This window comes from Entelurus aequoreus, linkage group LG07 (genome assembly GCF_033978785.1).
Source record: "Entelurus aequoreus isolate RoL-2023_Sb linkage group LG07, RoL_Eaeq_v1.1, whole genome shotgun sequence".
Taxonomy (NCBI): domain Eukaryota; kingdom Metazoa; phylum Chordata; class Actinopteri; order Syngnathiformes; family Syngnathidae; genus Entelurus; species Entelurus aequoreus.
The window spans coordinates 37,028,031-37,049,064 of NC_084737.1; the positions used below are offsets into that span (position 1 = coordinate 37,028,031).

The 21,034-nt window shown below is 38.5% G+C and overlaps 1 protein-coding gene across 1 annotated transcript in view; it reads left to right on the plus strand.

Moving 5' to 3' along the window:
• LOC133653777 (membrane-associated guanylate kinase, WW and PDZ domain-containing protein 3) overlaps positions 1-21,034 on the plus strand; it is a 103,951-nt gene that overhangs the window by 23,756 nt on the left and 59,161 nt on the right. Inside the window, exon 2 of the mRNA XM_062053454.1 lies at positions 10,220-10,509. Coding sequence (XP_061909438.1) covers positions 10,220-10,509 — 290 coding nt within the window. The remainder of the gene's footprint in view (positions 1-10,219; positions 10,510-21,034) is intronic.

A 21,034-nucleotide genomic window follows, 5' to 3' on the forward strand; every position in this document is an offset into this window, starting at 1 on the left:
TTGATGCCGGTGAGCTACGGTGTGTAGTGAAGCATGTTTAGCTATTCCTCATCCTGCAGGGATGATACTTGTAAGAAATGTACTTTATTTGTCGCCATGGAGACCAGGATAAGTGATTTAGAAGTAGCTAAAACACTGCAGACTGGGGCTGGACTTTAGCCGCTGGCTAGCTAGTCATGTCTTAAAGCACCTCTTCCTGAGGGCGTGTCAGTGTTATAACTTCATCTTTATCGTTAGTTTTTAAGCCAAAATGCGTCCGTTCTCCCTTTTCTGTCTACACACTGTGTCTGCTTGTATGTACTCTGTGATTGTGTGCCGCCGAACATGCTCGTCTGCTCGTAAACCAGCAATATCACGACGTGACTTCGACACGGGCGCGGGGGCGAGGGGGCGGTGTGGTACCGGTACGTTTCAGAGACGGTATCGTACCGAAAATGATTCATTAGTATCGCGATACTATACTAATACCGGTATACCGTACAACCCTACATCAAAGTCTGACTTATGTTGCAAGAACCAAAGTCCCACAAGGTGAAAGAGTAGCTGTCGCCATCTCGCTCTGACCTTTGCATTGCTTCTTTTTCTCTCCTCTTCTCTTTCTGTATTTCACAGAGTTCATTTGCATTTTCATTTTTTGTCTCCTCAAATGTTTTAAATGGAGCAAAGAGAGGAATCTCTGTCCATTAAGTAGAACATATAAGCTACTGTATGTCCTTCTGACTCCTCAATTGAACGTAATTCAGCATGCAGGTCCAGAGGGTCAAAGGGTGCCAATGCAAAGGCTTATCTTGGCAAAAAGTACTGGCCTTGCTATCTTTCTAATAGCTGAGGGTCAGCTGAGTCTCACATTTGCCTAAGAGGATTGGAATGTGGAGAAGTGATGTATAATTGCTAATCTTCTGGCTAAAACAGAAGTGGAGTTATGTTAATAAGTGAAGAAACTTAATTACACTTCTACACAGAAATAGTCATTCTTAAAATATTGTTCTGCTTGTGTGGGCTTAGGGGGGTTACAATATGGCCAAAAGGGAACTTAACTCTTGTTTGTGGCACTAAATTAATTTACACCAGTGTTTTTGCAGTGTGACACACACACCATTTTGAATTAATTTTGTCTGCACAGGTGCAGCTAATCTTAATATTTTTCTTATTTTTAAATGTAATTATTTTTATAGCACATTAAAAAACAACTCCAGTTGATCAAACTGCTGTACAGACATGAAATAAATTCAAAAATAGTGCAAAACAGTGTCAAATGTATACATTTTAACACAGCAGGATGAATACAATTGTTAAAAGTGCGGCTTGGCATTGTTGGCATGATCCCAAGATGCAGAGAAGGCAGGTGGTGTGTGAGTAGAAAGTCCCTTTAGTACAGTGCTCCTCAATTATTTTCTGTTCACCCCTCTAAGTACACCTCTGCATAACAATGTATCCTTATTAACATTAAAGAAAAAAAAGAAATATAGATTAACTTACAACAAAGAACAATGTTAACATAGTTATTTAGTCTGTAACAGAAAATATTTAAAGTGCATCATTTTGCCTGAAAAAAAATCCTATAAAACACTTTAACTAACAAAACAAAAATGAATAAAACAAATTTTGCTGATTTTTTTTTTTTTTATCAAATTGAGGAAGATTACAGTTTTTTCCATTTGCTTACAGACAATTTTACTAACTGTTTGTCTTTTTTCAAAAGATATACAAACGTTTTCAAACACCACATTACATTTTTTCTTAATTCCTTGGTTATTTGTAAAATGACACACTTCTGTCAAAACATATGACCATTCATCAAAATAAAGCAAGCATTTGTAAAATTGCATTTTTATTTTTATCTCACTCACACAGACTTCAAATGATAAGACACTATTGGAGTGAGTTACCCAGAACAGTGATAAATACAAAACACATTTATGAAAAACCCTATATTATTATAAGAAATCACATGTATGGGGCATTTTGCTCGACCTTTTTAGCATATGCATCATCCATAGCAATCATAATTTTGGTAACACTTTAGTATGGGGAACATATTCTAAGTAACAAAGACTTAATTTAGAGTTATTTGGTTAGGGTTAGGGTTAGAGGGTTAGGGTTAGGGGTAGGGGTAGGGTTAGGGTTATAATAAGGCCATGCAGAATAAGACATTAATAAGTACTTCATAATGACTAATTAAGAGCCAATATGTTACTAATTTGCATGTTAATAAGCAACTAATTAATGCTGAATATGTTCCCCAAACTAAAGTGTTACCGTAATTATTTTACTTTAAAGTGGGCCTTTATGTAAGGACCTAAAGAGAAAGTAAAAATATCCTGTAATCTTTTCAAGAACTGCTCAACAAGGATGCTGCAAACTGAAACTTTTTTTTTTTTTAACCATAGTCCATAACCATAGTAACTTAAAGTAATATATCACAGTTGTCAACAATGACATGCAGTACAAATTAAAATCTGAGACACATAAAAAAGTTAGAAAAAAAATCTGGAGATAAATAAAAATGACAGCATAGAGCAGTGGTTCTCAAATGGGGGTATGCGTACCCCTGGGGGTACTTGAAGGTATGCCAAGGGGTACGTGACATTTTTAAAAAATATTCTAAAAATAGCAACAATTCAAAAATCCTTTATAAATATATTTATTGAATAATACTTCAACAAAATATGAATGTAAGTTCATAAACTGAACATCAAATCAAGTAGGCTATTCCATTCATTACCATAAACCCAGAGTTTCCCCCATGCCATGATGGTTTGACCCTCACTAAAATGTCTGTCAAAAAGAACTATGAAAAGAAATGCAACAATGCAATATTCAGTGTTGACAGCTAGATTTTTTGTGGACATGTTCCAAAAATACTGATGTTAAAGATTTCTTTTTTTGTGAAGAAATGTTTAGAATTAAGTTCATGAATCCAGATGGATCTCTATTACAATCCCCAAAGAGGGCACTTTAATATGAGGGGCCATTAGGGACATTATTCAGAATTACCTCTTACATACACTACTGAAATGCTCTCACATAAACAACTGAAATCTTTTTCTTTTATACACACTACTGAAACACTCTTATAAACACTACTGAAATGCTCTTACATACACTACTGAAATGCTCTCACATAAACAACTGAAATCTTTTTCTCTCACACACCCTACTGAAACACTCTTATAAACACTACTGAAATGCTCTTACATATACTACTGAAACACTCGTATAAACACTACTGAAACACTCTTATAAACACTACTGAAATACTCTTACATACACTACTGAAACACTCTTATAAACACTACTGAAACACTCTTATAAACACTACTGAAATACTCTTACATATACTACTGAAACACTCGTATAAACACTACTGAAACACTCTTATAAACACTACTGAAATGCTCTTACATATACTACTGAAACACTCGTATAAACACTACTGAAACACTCTTATAAACACTACTGAAATACTCTTACATACACTACTGAAACACTCTTATAAACACTACTGAAACACTCTTATAAACACTACTGAAATACTCTTACATACACTACTGAAACACTCTTACATACACTACTGAAACACTCTTACATACACTACTGAAACACTCTTATAAACACTACTGAAATACTCTTACATACACTACTGAAACACTCTTATAAACACTACTGGAACACTCTTACATACACTACTGGAACACTCTTATAAACACTACTGAAATGTTTTTGTCTCACGCACACACACACACACACACACACACACACACACCTGGAATTATTTTTCACTAGTATGTATAAACTGATTTCACCTGTGTGTGTGTGTGCTTTTTACACGTGTGTGTAAGGGACAACAATTTCAGTAGTATGTGTGCAAAGATTTCAGTTATGTGTATGAGCGCATCTTACCATTGTGTATACGAGCATTTTACCACTATGTGTAAGAGCATCTTACTAGTGTGTGTGAGCGATGTTGCATTCTGGTTCCGGTATAATCCCCGCCCCTTTTCAGACAAGTTTATTTTTATTTTTTTTAAAGCCAAGTTGTGGACAAAATGTCTGCCGACAAGTAGCTTAACCGAGGCGGGAGCTCCACTTCATAATTTGAGGGCTTCAGCGGAGAATATAAGAACACTTTCAATGCAACAAGGGTCGGACTGCCGCCATGGGTCTCTCCCGCAGGACGCAGAGAAATTCCATGAATCCAGATGTTGTTTATTCCGTCCTTGTTGAAATGGTCATGCAGCTGTGTGGTGACTCTGAAATAAGAATGTAACAATCAGATCACATGAAAACAGCTAAGACAATATACGTCATACAGGGAAATGCATTTGTAGACAATATGATTTGCCTGAGCGGCTAGGGAACACCAAAAAATGGATCAGATTACAAAAGACAGATTGAAAATAATAATACAAAAACTTTTTTTTTTCCAGCGGGCCGGATGTTGGACTTTGGAGGGCCGTAACCGGCCCGCGGGCCGTAGTTTGGGGACCCCTTATCTAGTCGATGATAAGCGCTAAATAAATGCAATCCATTATCATTAGTATATGATTAGCTACTGACGTAACACGACGTGACTCACATTTCGACATGTTACCATTGTAGCTCACTACAATGCCATGTTGTCTTACATTTCGTGTGATTCAACAAATCATTTAGAAATAAATAATGTCTAATTACCTTTTCCTCCTTTTGCCCCGATGTCCATGAACTGAAACGTTGCATGTGTGCGGTGCAAACTCGCAATGGAACGAGTGCTCCAGGCTGCGGCTGTCGGGAGGAGAAAGGCACCGCTGTGTGGCCGCTCAGGTGCCGCGTCCTGCGGGGGAGACCCATGGCGGCAGTCCGACCCTTGTTGCATTGAAAGTGTTATTATATTCTCCGCTGAAGCCCTCAAATTATGAAGTGGAGCTCCCGCCTCGGTTAAGCTACTTGTCGGCAGACATTTTGTCCACAACTTGGCTTTAAAAAAAATAAAAATAAACTTGTCTGAAAAGGGGCGGGGATTATACCGGAACCGGAATGCAACATCGCTCACACACACTAGTAAGATGCTCTTACACACAGTGGTAAAATGCTCGTATACACAATGGTAAGATGCGCTCATACACATAACTGAAATCTTTGCACACATACTACTGAAATTGTTGTCCCTTACACACACGTGTAAAAAGCACACACACACACAGGTGAAATCCGTTTATACATACTAGTGAAAAATAATTCCAGGTGTGTGTGTGTGTGTGTGCGTGAGACAAAAACATTTCAGTAGTGTTTATAAGAGTGTTCCAGTAGTGTATGTAAGAGTGTTCCAGTAGTGTTTATAAGAGTGTTTCAGTAGAGTTTATAAGAGTGTTTCAGTAGTGTTTACAAGAGTGTTTCAGTAGTGTATGTAAGAGTATTTCAGTAGTGTTTATAAGAGTGTTTCAGTAGTGTATGTAAGAGTGTTTCAGTAGTGTATGTAAGAGTGTTTCAGTAGTGTATGTAAGAGTATTTCAGTAGTGTTTATAAGAGTGTTTCAGTAGTGTTTATAAGAGTGTTTCAGTAGTGTATGTAAGAGTATTTCAATAGTGTTTATAAGAGTGTTTCAGTAGTGTTTATACGAGTGTTTCAGTAGTATATGTAAGAGCATTTCAGTAGTGTTTATAAGAGTGTTTCAGTAGGGTGTGTGAGAGAAAAAGATTTCAGTTGTTTATGTGAGAGCATTTCAGTAGTGTATGTAAGAGCATTTCAGTAGTGTTTATAAGAGTGTTTCAGTAGTGTGTATAAAAGAAAAAGATTTCAGTTGTTTATGTGAGAGCATTTCAGTAGTGTATGTAAGAGGTAATTCTGAATAATGTCCCTAACGGCCCCTCATACTTTAAGTTGATGATTACTTCTATGTGTAGAAATCTTTATTTATAATTGAATCACTTGTTTATTTTTCAACACGTTTTTAGTTATTTTTATATCTTTTTTTCCAAATAGTTCAAGAAAGACCACTACAAATGAGCAATATTTTGCACTGTTATACAATTTAATAAATCAGAAACTGATGACATAGTGCTGTATTTTACTTCTTTATCTCTTTTTTTGCTCTGATTAGGGGGTACTTGAACTAAAAAAAATCACTGAAAAAAGGTTGAGAACCACTGGCATAGAGTATACGCTACATGTGCAGACTTAGGCAACAGCAAGTCTATGAACCAATATACTCAAAAGCCTCAATTACTGATTCCAATCATCACCTGCCCGTCTAACTGGATCAGGCCATAATATCTCATCCACATCACATGTGCAAGATGGGAAGGTGTGTGTAAAGCATTGTGTGTAATATTTCGCAAAAACTCTGAAGCAGAGTCAATGCCTAATACAGTTGTTTCCATTTGCTTACACACAATTTTACTAACTGTGTGTCTTTTTTCAAAAGGATTTACACACTTTTCCAAACACAACATTACATTTTCTTAATTCCTAGATTATTTGCAAAATGATACACTTTGGTCAAAACATATGCCCATTCATCAAAATAAAGCAAGCATTTGTAAAAATGTTGTTTAATTGTCATGTCACTCACACCGACTTCAAATGATAAGACACTATTGGAGTGACTTACCCAGAACAGTGATAAATACAAAACACATTTGTAAAAAAAACTATTTTACTATAAGTAATCACATGTTTGGGGCATTTTGCTCGACCTTTTTAGCATATGTGATGAATGATTACTGTAACTTGACAAAATATATTGGCAAATCCATAGCAATCATCATTGTTTACTTTGAAGTGGGCCTACACGTAAGGACCCTAAAGAGAAAGTAAAAATATCCTGTAATCTTTTCAAGAACTGCTCAACAATGATGCTGCAAACTGAAACTATTTATTTTTACCACAGTCAGGTAAAGTAACATATCACAGTAGTCAACAATGATAGGCAGTACAAATTAAAATCTGAGACAAATAACAAGGTTTGAAAAAAAATCTGGAGATAAAAATTTCAAATGGAAAAAACTGTATAGCTATAGCACCCACTTGAAAGCTGTATTTTCAATGTATCACCTGTGTGTCTTTACACCTGGTGGATGTGATTATCCAATGTGTTCAATTGTGTGGTCATTGGCAAGCCAGACATTTGGATTGACCAGGAAGTAACTTCACAATCCTTATCTTTGTGTAAGGTGTAAAGATGTGTGTATCACAATCGTAGTGTGTGTGTAAGATGTGAAGATGTGTGTATCACAATCCTCATATGTCTGCAAGATGGGAAGGTGTGTGTAAAGCATTGTGTGTAATATTTAGCAAAAAATGTGAAGCAGAGTCTATGCCTAATATTAGGCAAATCTGCACAGTGGTTTTGCTTACTGTGTGTAGACTTTTGTTAACTGTGTGAACATTTCAAATTTAGTGTGTAAGCTATTGGAAAAAACTGAAATGGCTACAATGAGCACGTTTTGTAGGGAACAGCTATTCGAAGCGGGGTTTGAAAAATGATAGTGCATGTTACTGATAAAACATGTCGCCTCCCCCCCCCCCTGTCCCAAGCATCGCACTGTGCCCCCAGGGGGGCCTGCTCCACTATTTGATAAGAACTGCTTTAGTAGGCACCAAGAAATAAAACATAACAATTAAGAGCACGGAGGTGGGAAGAGCTGTCAACTACAGGTGAAAATGCAAAAGGACAACTGTTAGCAGAAGCAAAGTTACACTTGCAGTAACTGAGGTGTGTATTTAGCAATGTACCAAAACTGTCTGAAACGTGGCGATGGCACATAAAGCTTTCACATGGTGAGTGTCCTAATCACCAAACGGAGGCAGGTGTGTCAATTAGCGCTCCTCACTGGCTGTGATGAGGCAGGGGAACCGCACAGGAAACAAAAATACTAGAATAGCAATGGCATCTTAAAAGAAGTGTGAAAAAATTACACAAATACAAAAATAATGAAATATATTAACAAAAAAAGAAATTCTACGGTATCTGTCACACCCCGCCTCGGGTGAAGGTAATGTAACCTTTGCAAACCAGACTTTCAAATCAAGGATGGCAAGGCACGCAGTTGGTAACAGTTTACAAACATTTATTGAAATCCCAAAAGTGTCAAAAGGTGAACAACAGGAAGAGACAAAGCACCCACAATCTCAGTAGATGTTTGATGCATGGAGACCGAAACTCCTGCTCAGGACAGAAAACCTCCTCTGGCAGTGACAGACAGCAGACTGTCAGAAAGATGGAATTTTCCAATTTAAATAGCCCATAGCCCCTCCCACTAGCTGGGACCAATTTGACAGGGGGAATTAAGAAAACTATTATTTTGTAAATTACACCATGAATAACCATCACATGTCTAAAAAGTATTCACATAGTACTTTTGCATGTGTAGAGCAGTCATTTTCGTACACAGTAAATTCAGGCTTTAGACAATACAACTTTCAAATGTCCAGTGTCCTTCTGTAACACCCAGCTTTTGAAGATCATGGTTTGACCCAAATTTGGCTTAATTAGTGAATGCAAGTGTGTTCACCTATATAAAGCCCTCAGCCCCACTCTGACTCTTTTAGTCAATTGTTCAGAGCAATGGTGAGTGACAGGTAACAATTTGTTTGTTGAGCTCATGCTTTTCACTGGCTAACAAGATTGAATGTTTGTAGTTTGTCCATGTTGAGCTTCCTAACAAATGTGCACGGTTTGTGAGGAAGTCTAAGGTCAAACAGTGACAGTGTGCAGTGTTTCCCATAAACTGCCAAGATACCTGTGGCGGTGGGGGCGTGGCTATGGGCGTGGCTATGGGCGTGGTCACCATGAGCGTGGTCACCATGACATCCTCGAGTAATTTGTATAATTTACTACAATGATATGATTTTCTCTAAAAAGGCTAAAAAAATGTATACTTACTAATTAATAACAGTTTTGTTTCCATCCATCCATTTTAAAATATAAAATACACTTTATGTACATATTTATATACAGATTTGAACAATAAGTTGTTCACTGAAATATATTTATTAATTGTGGTTCTTACAAAAAATATATCTTATAAAAATCTAAAAGCTAAAATGTCTCTTAAAGCTCTGCCCCTTTAATTAGTGCATACTAAATCATTTAACTTTAGCCTACTACTACAACCATATTATTTACCAGCAACATAAAGTGAAACAGAGGCAGAGGTGTCCTGCCACAGTCAGTAACAAACAGAAAACAGTAGTGGTGGTAGATAGACACAAAGCTTCATCAAACATCTGATCCACTGAACAAAGAGCTCCAAAAATCTTGATCCTACACTTCTCTTTTGTAAAGTAAATCTGAACAGCCGATATGGGCATCTACATCAACTATATGGTTTGCCTGAGAAGCTGGACAGGACAAAAAAATAAATAAAATAAATACAAATTAAAATAAAAAAAACCTTTTTTTTTTCTTTTTTTTTTTTTTCTTTTTTTTTTGTGGCGGCCTTAATTCTTTCGTGGCGGGCCGCCACAAATAAATGAATGTGTGGGAAATACTGGTGTGGGGTCAAACTGTCACAGTATCTATACGGAAATTGTATGGTATTCTCTGGAAATATCTATGAATCTACGGTAACCTAACTGGTCTGCCCATTGTCCTCCTTAAGCATATTACCAGACTACCTCTTTGGTAGTGTGTTTTCTATGCTTTCTTGTGTACACCCACACTGTCACACTTCCCTGTGTGGCAAGGTGACACAGGAGTGCCGTCTGTTCTCTCCGGACATCACAGCTGTCACATCACTGTCAGCTTAAAGAAATCCTGTCAGCAACTTTCTCCGTGTTTACTCTTGCCACTGTTTAGTATTTGCTCTCCTCACCTTGGCTGTGGAAAAAAATGAAGAAAAATATATTGTGCAGCACTGCATTTGTTAGAATGCAAATGTGTTTATTTTCGATGTCTTTTCAACTCCCCACAATCTTTCTGGTCAGCTTTTTCCCATGTGACCTGGGGTGTGTATGAAAGTGCATGAACTGCCGTGTGTTGTCATGTAAACACAACGTCAAGCCTGCAGCACACATGAGGGATAGATAGTGTTCGTGTGCCAATCATTGTTCTGGTGTTTGTTTGTGTTAAAAACACAGGTAAAGACAAAATTCCCATATTCCTTTTTGAGTAAGTATTCATTCGAGATTCAAAATGATCAGCTAACAAAGGTGCATCATCTTGACACTTTTTTTTATTTTTAACCGGATCACACTTTACGCTCAACTTCAATCGGTGTTTCCTATTTCTTTGCAGCTCATTTGCCATGTCTAAGACGGTGGCAAAAAAGCAGCACTGGCGTTCCAAGATGCAGGACACCTTTGTCCCGTTGATAGGCTCATCTGGGGATCTCGGCATCGCCATTGGAGGAGGAGCAGATTATGGAGAGTTTCCTTTTGTCACAGTGGCTCCCGGGGATGCAATCACAGTGGGCGACATCATTCTGGAGATTGGGGGAACACCCGTATTGGGCATGACTTTAGGAGATGTACGAGGTGTCCTCAACTCCTGCCCACACCCTGTCCGCATCAAAACAGTATCACCAGGTATGACTCCGCAAATTGTCAATTCAATGCGCCAAACAAACACACGATACAGCAGTTTGCATTAATTTTAATAAAATGTCTCAATTTTCTGGTAACTCATATAGGCTGGATTTATATGTGATCCAGTTCTGCTCATGTATTATTGTTCAGATATGCACCATGGCAGTTTGAACATTGAAAAATATAACCCAGATCAGATCATCAATCATGTGGGTACAAAATCAGATTAGACATATACCATCTGCATCAAAATACCCAATTTTCCTCAAAAACGTATTTTCTGGACTATAGAGCGCACCGGTATACAAGCCGCACTCACAAAATTTTAGAAGAAAAACCTTTTTTTTCCCACAAATTTGCCGAACCGGAATAAGCTGCAGATACATTGTGAAATTAGTTAATTGTACATCATTTTTAAAAAATATTTATTTGCGGCCCATTTGCAACCTTGAAAACGGCTGATCCAACAAAACACAAGTCATTGTCATGGACCCAATAGCTGCGGAAGCTAGCTCTCCAATCAGCTAAACAGACTCAATAACTCCACAGTGACATTTTGGTAAATTTACAGGACAATTTGTAAAACTGAAACAATACAAAAAGAATGCCATTTTAAGTTAATAATACTAACACACACACTTATAAACGTGTTAGCATATTAGCTAATGCTAACGATGTTAGCTTGATTACATTACGATAGCACTTCCAAATGTGCATGAAAACACCACTATCAAACATGTGAGACTTAGGTAAGTTTGAATTGTTTTAGTTATATTGTAGAACTTACAAACTTTGCTTGGAGTGATGAATGAAGAACCTCACTGTTGACAACTAGTAGACGGAACAGCACATTGACTTCCGGTTCAAGGCACTAAACAGAAGGAAATACTCTAGACCAGGGGTGTCAAACTCATTTTAGCTCAAGGGCCACATGAAGGAAAATCTATTCCCACGCGGGTCAGACAGGTAAAATCATGGCATAATAACTTAAAAGTAAAGAAAACTTATTTTCTTTGTCTCACTTTGGCCAACAATAGAACAAGGAGATTCTGAAAATGTATACACTACAAATAATCCTCTTGGCAAAACACTTGACGTAAGTTGAAAACTCTGAGGAAAAAATTGGTGCAGTTTCTAAAACACCATGAAGAACCCAATTTGTTTTTACAAAGCCATTCAACTTTAAGCACTTCCTGTTTAGCATTCTAACGTTGGAAGTTTATTAAAAATGTTTGGAAAAGCAACCAATTGTTTCCACAAACCGCCGCATTGGTGAAATCCGTAAACTGCCACAACACATTCATTTATCATCATTCAAATATTACAATTATAATTAAACATGGTGTCAGTCATCAAAACGACACCATAGCTTTGTGATGTGGCTTTTGTGAACAGAGCCTGCCGGGACTTAAGACCTCGTTTTAATTCTTCCACCTACTGTAGCCTTTGTTCCGTGTCCATATTCTTGTCTTTGTCTTTGTGTTTCTTAGAAGTTTCATAGTGCCTTCGTAGATTATATTATTTAATTACAGCCACACTTTCTCCACACAGGCTTGCATTTGACCTCCATGAACATGTACTCTGCCTCCCACCTGGCTTGAAACCCCCTGTTCTCACCGTCCACCTTCCGTTTAGCCATTATTGGGGAGGGGGGTTGCTGAAAGTTGACATCTGCCCTGAATGCTGATGAATAATAAAGCCGAGTTCGCTGGGTACTGTTGCATTGTGGGCAATGGAGTATTGGTGCGTGCAAAACAGCAGCAGGCGGCTGTGGCCTGTGGTCCGGCCCTTGACTTTGACACCTAGGCTCTAGACCTTCAACCCGCAGCACCTACAGTGAGCAAACTCCTCCAAAAGATGGTGCAACAGCATAAACAATTACAGAGATGATCAGTGTCTCTGTCTGTGTTTTATGAAAACTATTTGTTGAATATGAAACCTTTTGACCATTAGCGAAGAAAAATCCACAAATTAGCTGCACCGTTTCATAAACCGCAGGGTTCAAAGAAAAAAGTAGCCGCTTACTATCCAGAAGAACTGAAGTGAATGATATTTGTATAGCGTTTTTCTCTAGTGACTCAAAGCGCTTTTACATAGTGAAACCCAATATCTAAGTTACATTTAAACCAGTGTGGGTGGCACTGGGAGCAAGTAGGTAAAGTGTCTTGCCCAAGGACACAAGGGCAGTGACTAGGATGGCGGAAGCGAGGATCGAACCTGGAACCCTCAAGTTGCTGGCACGGCCGCTCTACAAACCGAGCTATACCGCCCCCAGTAAATTATAAGTACGCTTTGCGGTACATAGACCATTAAATATGGAGTGAAGAATAGATGGATGATGGCAGCTAGTGGAGTAACACCAAGGTTCACTGAGGTGAATGAGTTAGTCCAGGCCAAACCAAACAGTATCAATCAATCAAATTAATCAATTAAAGTTTATTTATATAGCCCTAAATCACGAGTGTCTCAAAGGGCTGCACAAGCCACAATGACATCCTCGGCTCAGATCCCACATCAGGGCAAGAAAAAACTCAAACCAAATGGGATTACAATGAGAAACCTTTTTAAAACGCCATTGACTTGTTTGTCAAGTTTAAAATCGCTGTCTATAGTGACGCCAAGGCTGGTGACTTTAGGACGCACATAATTTTGCAATGGTCCCAAGTCAGTGAGGGCCGGACCAAAAACAAAAATTTCCGTTTTTCCCTCATTCATTATTAAAAAATTCTGGGCTAACCAAGCCTTGACGTCGAATAGACAGTTGAGAAGGGGTGTCAGGGGGCCGTGGCCTTTTGAAATCGGCATATCAATTTGGCAGTCGTTTGCATAAAAGTGATAAGACACTCCATGCCTCTTAAAGATCTCTCCAATCGGGAGGAGATATAGAGCGAACAGGATGGGGCCTAGAATAGATCCCTGGGGGACACCACAGTAAAGTGGAGCAGAAGAAGAGGTGGCATCCCCCAGCCTGACAGAGAAGGACCTCTCTGACAGGTAGGATCTGAACCACTCTAATGCAGTCCCCCTGATACCCACACAGTCTCTCAGGCGGTCTAAAAGAATTATTGGTCGACTGTGTCGAAGGCAGCTGTAAGATCTAAAAGCACTAAAATGGCAGAGCTGCCAGAATCAGACATTAGAAAATCAAATCATTAAAAACCTTTAAAAGTGCAGATTCAGTACTGTGCAAAGCTTTGTATACAGACTGAAATGGATCTAAAGTGCTATTTTCATCTAAAAAAGGCTGCAGTTGTGCCAAAACACATTTCTCCCAAATTTTTTACACAAAAGGTAATTTAGAAATGGGCCGATAGTTTGACAAACTTGTAGGATCTAGACCTGTTTTTTTAATCAAAGGCTCAACAACAGCTCCTTTACAAAAAGAGGGCACACTGCCAGAAATCAAGCTGCAGTTAATGATGTCCCTAACAGACAAGTCAATAGAGTCCCAGACTTCTTTAAAAAAGCGAGGGGGAACTGGGTTTGTGGGACAGGACGAGGGTTTTAGTTTGTCAACTATTCCTGTAAGCTCAGGCATCGACATAGGCTCAAACTGACAAAACACAGCCGAGCACTGAGTGCCCACATTGAAACTCAATGGAGAAGGAGAAAGATTTGCCCGAACAGTAGCAACCTTGTCGTTAAAAAAGGAGATACATTTTTGACAAGTTTCACTTGTCATCTCCAGTGAAGTGGATGGGTTTGGATTAAGAACAGAATTTATAGATTTAAAAAGAACACGTGGCTTGCTGACACTATTAAATCGATTTAATCGATGCCTGGGCCCCCCAAAAAACACCCAAAAAAACACCACCATTTTAATATGTAACAGGCCGAATGTCCTTGGCCGGAGTTATATCGACTCATTCTGCTTCAATATGGTGCAGACGAGCAGTGATATATGCTCCAACTGCTTCGCAAAGTCGGCTACATGGTTGGTCATGTTTCTGATGATTTATTTCTTTATTCAATGAATATCATCCACTTCTTCTCTTCAGCACTGTCCTCCACACTAACTTTCTTCGGTCCCATGGTTGGAAAAACATGGTTTTGTCATTCTCTAGCTATAAACTAAAGAGGGTGTTTTGGTCAGATCTTACAGGTTGGCATTTACTATGGCAACTAACTAGTGGGGGGGCTCGTGACACCAAGCTTAACAATTAGATCTTGAAAAACTCATAACCCAGGAAACTCGTATTCCAAGGTAGCCCTGTATCATAGGCGCTGATCCCGTGGGTGCTTCGGGGCTCGAGCACCCACGGACAATGCCGAGCACTCACTTGGGATTGATGGCAACTTTCAATCCATTAATAATTTATGAAAAATAAGTCTTGTTGTTGTTAATTTTGTGGTGGGTTTGGTCCGGTTTATATAATTAATAAGTCACAAATCATACAGCCTATATTTCACAAAGCCTAACCGAGATTTCATTGTGCCCGACAATGAACTAATGACACAATCATTTTAACTTTAATCACAATGAACACAAGCGAATGAAACGCATACTTAGTCAACAGCCATACATGTCACACTAAAGGTGGCAGTATGAACAATGCAAACACTGTCATAAACATGTGCCATATAGTGAAACCACACTAAACAACAACGACAAACACATTTTGGAAGAATATTTGCACCGCAACACAACATAAACACTACAGAACAAATTCCCAGAATTCCCTGCAGCACCAACTCTTCAGGGACGCTACAATATAAACAAACGCCATTGGTGGATCCACACCTACCATCCACTGTGATGATACCACGTACAATAACGTATCTAGTCGATACTACTATGATTACATCGATATTTTTTAGCATCACAAAATCTTCTTTCTTTTTTTTTTAATGTATAGTATGTTTATAAACTCAGGTAATATGTCCCTGGACACACGAGGACTTTGAATATGACCAATGTATGATCCTGTAACTACTTGGTATCGGATTAATACCTAAATTTGTGGTATCATACAAAACTAATGTAAAGTATCCAAACAACAGAAGACTAAGTGATTATTACATTTTAACAGAAGTGTAAATAGAACATTTTGAAACAGAAAATAAGCAGATATTAACAGTAAAAGAACAAGTAGATTAATAATTCATTTTCTACCACTTGTCCTTAATAATGTTGACAAAGTAATAGAATGATAAATGACACAATATGTTACTGCATACGTCAGCAGCTAAATTAGGAGCCTTTGTTTGTTTACCTACTATCAATCAATCAATCAATGTTTATTTATATAGCCCTAAATCACAAGTGTCTCAAAGGGCTGCACAAGTCACAACGACGTCCTCGGTACAGAGCCCACATACGGGCAAGGAAAAACTCACCCCATGTCAGACCCACTCGACATCCGTTGCTTTCGGTCTCCCCTAGAGGGGGGGGGGTTACCCACATATGCGGTCCTCTCCAAGGTTTCTCATAGTCATTCACCGACGTCCCACTGGGGTGAGTTTTTCCTTGCCCGTATGTGGGCTCTGTACCGAGGATGTCGTTGTGGCTTGTACAGCCCTTTGAGACACTTGTGATTTAGGGCTATATAAATAAACATTGATTGATTGATTGATTGACCCCAGTGGGACGTCGATGTGAATGACTATGAGAAACCTTGGAGAGGACCGCATATGTGGGTAACCCCCGCCCCTCTAGGGGAGACCCAAAGCAATGGATGTCGAGTGGGTCTGACATAATATTGTGAAAGTCCAGTCCACAGTGGATCCAACACATCAGCGAGACTCCAGTCCATAGTGGGGCCAGCAGGAAACCGTCCCGAGCGGAGACGGGTCAGCAGCGCAGAGATGTACCCAACCGATGCACAGGCTAGCGGTACACCCGGGGTCCCGACTCTGGACAGCAAGCACTTCATCCATGGCCACCGTACCTGTGCAACCCCCCCTCCAAGGAAGAGGGGAGCAGAGGAGAGAAGAAAAGAAACAGCAGATCAACTGGTCTAAAAAGGGGGTCTATTTAAAGGCTAGAGTATACAAATGAGTTTTAAGATGGGACTTAAATGCTTCTACTGAGGTAGCATCTCTAACTTTTACCGGGAGGGCATTCCAGAGTACTGGAGCCCGAACAGAAAACGCTCTATAGCCCGCAGACTTTTTTTTGGCTCTGGGAATCACTAATAAACCGGAGTTCTTTGAACGCAGATTTCTTGTCGGGACATATGGTACAATACAATCGGCGAGATAGGCTGGAGCTAAACCGTGTAGTATTTTATACGTAAGTAGTAAAACCTTAAAGTCTCATCTTAAGTGCACAGGAAGCCAGTGCAGGTGAGCCAGTATAGGCGTAATATGATCAAACTTTCTTGTTTTTGTCAAAAGTCTAGCAGCCGCATTTTGTACCAACTGTAATCTTTTAATGCTAGACATAGGGAGACCCGAAAATAATACGTTACAGTAATCGAGACGAGACGTAACGAACACATGGATAATGATCTCAGCGTCGCTAGTGGACAAGATGGAATGAATTTTAGCAATATTACGGAGATGAAAGAAGGCCGTTTTAGTAACACTCTTAATGTGTGACTCAAACGAGAGAGTTGGGTCGAAGATAATACCCAAATTCTTTACCGAGTCGCCTTGTGTAATTGTTTGGTTGTCAAATGTTAAGGTGGTATTATTAAATAGATGTCGGTGTCTAGCAGGACCGATAATCAGCATTTCCGTTTTCTTAGCGTTGAGTTGCAAAAAGTTAGCAGACATCCATTGTTTAATTTCATTAAGACACGCCTCCAGCTGACTACAATCCGGCGTGTTGGTCAGCTTTAGGGGCATGTAGAGTTGGGTGTCATCAGCATAACAGTGAAAGCTAACACCGTATTTGCGTATGACTACTAAAAGACAAGTTGTCTAGTATGTTCAGTATTTTATTTAAGGACTAAATTGCAATAATAAACATATGTTTATGTATTGTAAGATTTTTTTGTTAAAATAAAGCCAATAATGACATTTTTTGTGGTCCCCTTTATTTAGAAAAGTATCGAAAAGTACCGAAAAGTACCGAAATACTTTTGGTACCATTACCGGTACCAAAATATTGGTATCTGGACAACACTAATACACACACACCGAGCACCCACTGGCAGAAATGTAGATCGGCGCCTATGTCCTGTATAGTACAGTAAATACATCAGAAATGAGGTATAAAAACCTGCAGTGTAAATCCAGCCTTTGTTTTCAATGTCCTTTACTTTCCTACTCTTGATTGAGTTTTTCTTCATAGCACTTGCTTTAATACACCCAAACAATCACTCCGGTGTCCAATCTATCATCCACAACAATGTGGCTCAAACACGCCACAGCTCCCCTGCAGCCACCCCCACCTCAACTCTCACAAACCAGATCTGCTTGCTGTAGCATTCAGATGTTGATCTGCACTCGTCGATTAGTGTGGATATGTCAAGGCGATCTTGTCGGGTGCTGCGTGGGGAGGAGATCAGAATCTAATGACACATGACAAGAGTGTGGCCATATAGTTGTCCGTCAATTGGCGGGGGACCTTGATGTTAAGAACACGGGGCAGGGATAACGGATGTCTTGGTTGGTTCAGAGCAGAGTAATATGTCAGTCGAGTGTCACCTGACCACGGTTCCCCATGGCCTTGCCTTCTTGATTGATAGCTGATTTGGCCACGGTGGTGTAAGTGGGGACCTTTGCTCCTGGTCCCACTGGCACTGGTGAATCTATATTATTTGAGAAGCCTCCCCCGTCAGAGTGAATGCATGTTACCTTGACAGTGATTGATGAGCTGATGCACCCAGTCGCAGTACAACACCTCCTCTTCCTACCATGTCATCTCCTGATGTTCACGCCTTGAAATAATGACCAGTATGAGTTTTACCAACAACATTTTCCACTTCATGGCAGCATTAAGACCACATCTTAATACTAATTGAGCCATTGTTCGGTAATGGAGCGCTCTCATTCGGAATATTGGTGTAGCATCCGTCTTAACATCCCCAGGTGTCACCCTTCTGCACCATCCAACCACATAAATATGCACGCAGTGATAAAGTAGATCAGTTCATAGCGAAAAACCCATAACTATTTGCTTGAGTAAATCCTTGATGTTGGCAGGAATTAAAAAAGGTTACTCTGTAATAATAAAAAGAGGGCGGTGGGGATGTATAATGTTGAAATGCTGCACTATATTTTGTTTTATTGGGTGGTGAATATGCTACCCAGGGGTAGGGGTGTAGGTCATTGCTTGATGAGCATTCAACCCATCTTTTTTACGCACAAACAATGATAATTAGTAAAGCAGTAATTGCTATAATACATTTCAAATAGACATATTTTATAGCTTATTAATGCCATTCTTTATGATAAACTGGTGTATATATGCACACATTTTATTTACAGTATACAGATAATGGAACTTTCTAACGATGAACCTGAATTCCGGCTAAATAAGAAATACTGTATTTTACTTTGAGTAAGACACTACACTTTACATCAGGGGTCTCCAACTTTCATCACTTTTAAAGCTACTTAGACAAAAAGAAAATATAATTTGTGATTTATTTATATGACTGGTAACTTTTGAATTGTACTTCATTTACAAAGCTGATCTCCACTCACAGTGAGGTGGTGTGTTTATGCATATGTTTATGTGGTGATTTGTATTTGTATTTGTTAAATAACAAAGGTTTGCGTGTATTAAAACAAGTCCTAACTTGATAGTGCACACAGAGCTGATTTAAACTCGTGCGCAGAGAACAATGTGCAAAATAGAGAGCGCAATCCATTTAGCGTGTCTGTCCTAAATCACAGTGTGATTTATCAAGGCTAAAACTGTGCTTCTCTATTTAGCATGTTTAAAATGTGCATGCACATGGTTACGCACAAGTGACTGTGAGAAAGGAGGCAAAAGCACTGCAAAGACAAACAATTAAGAGAAGATAACTTGGTGTGTGTGTGTCTGTGTGTGTGCATGTCAGCATGTTTGAGTTGCCAAATGAAAATATTAGACATATCGTCTATTTAGCAATATCATTTTATAATTTTATAGCTGCTGGATGATTAAAGGTTTTTTTTTAAAACAAATTCAATTGATTCGTTTTGGTGTCTGCTTTTTTTAAAATGCAGTTTGTTTTGTCATATGGGAAATATGTTATTAAAAACTTCTTGCAATATGCATTTTCTTGTGGTTGGATCATTCCAGACGCACCATCCCATTATTGCAGCGCTTTCCAGAGTGCACTTTTAGCATGCTAAAAAGGTTTATGTTGTCTAGATCAGGAGTTCTTTACCTTTTTGACCTCAGGGCCCAACTTTTCCACTCAAATACTGTATTAACATTGAATTAGTAATCACATTGTTGATTGTATTCATATTCAATAAATTCAACACAGTTTAACAGGATGAACATTGTAAAATAATTTTAAAGCATGTTTTAATCACAAAGATTATTATCAAGGCTTATGTAAGGCTGATTACGAAAATAAATACTTATCAAATATACTGTAAAAGAAGGGACTCATGAAAAACTGATGAAAAATATATGTATATACAATCACGCGGTGCTAAAATAAAATCATTCTTACTAAATAAATAATAAAACATAATATTATGTATGTTTGTTAGATAAACTGTCAACAAAAATTGGATTTAATGAAAAAGGTTATAAAATTAAAATACAGTTTCCCCACTTTTTTCACCAGTTAAGAAACTTCTCTATGACTTTAGCTCCAGACTTCTTATATTTGTTTGATATTGACCCCAAATGGGACAAGCCGTAGAAAATGGATGGATGGATGGATTGTCATTAATGCCACAAGTGGTAGAAAAGTGACTTACAGGCGAGTACCGCTGCGGCCCATACAGATATTTTTTGGCGACCGTCTACGGGGCGCTCACAGTCCAACAATGGACCCTATGGTTAAAAAACACTGGTCTAGATCACGCTTCATTATAGCTTATAAAAAGTTGCTATATATTATATTTGTATGCTGCATGTCAATAACATGACGAAACACCACAGGTGGTATTTAAGATGCAATTTATGTGGAGGGAATTGATTGTCTATATCAGGGGTGTCAAACTCATTTTAGATCGGGGGGCCACATGGATAAAAATCTACTCCCAAGTGGTAAAATCCCGGCACGATAACTTAAGAGGAAAGAACCTTCAGATTGTTTTCTTTGTTTAAAAATAGAACAAGCACATTCTGAAATTGTACAAATCATAATGTTGTTGTTTAGTTTTTTTACAATTACCTGCTGCGGTTAGTAGTATATATACTTTATTTGTCGTTATTTATATTTTCTGAATAAATTATGTGATCATGTTCATCAGGCAACTCATTGGTGGTAATTTTCAATATATCAAGATTAAAAAAATGATATCAAAATCAAATTACATTATGTTATTTATGTAGTTTGATCATTTCCCTCGACTGATGTACTAACATCATGTGGTTTATTTTGTACATATGTAGCATCATCTACAAAGATACAAATAATTGCTATTGTGTCATCCAGTGGACACATTTAGAACAGTTGTTTTTTTC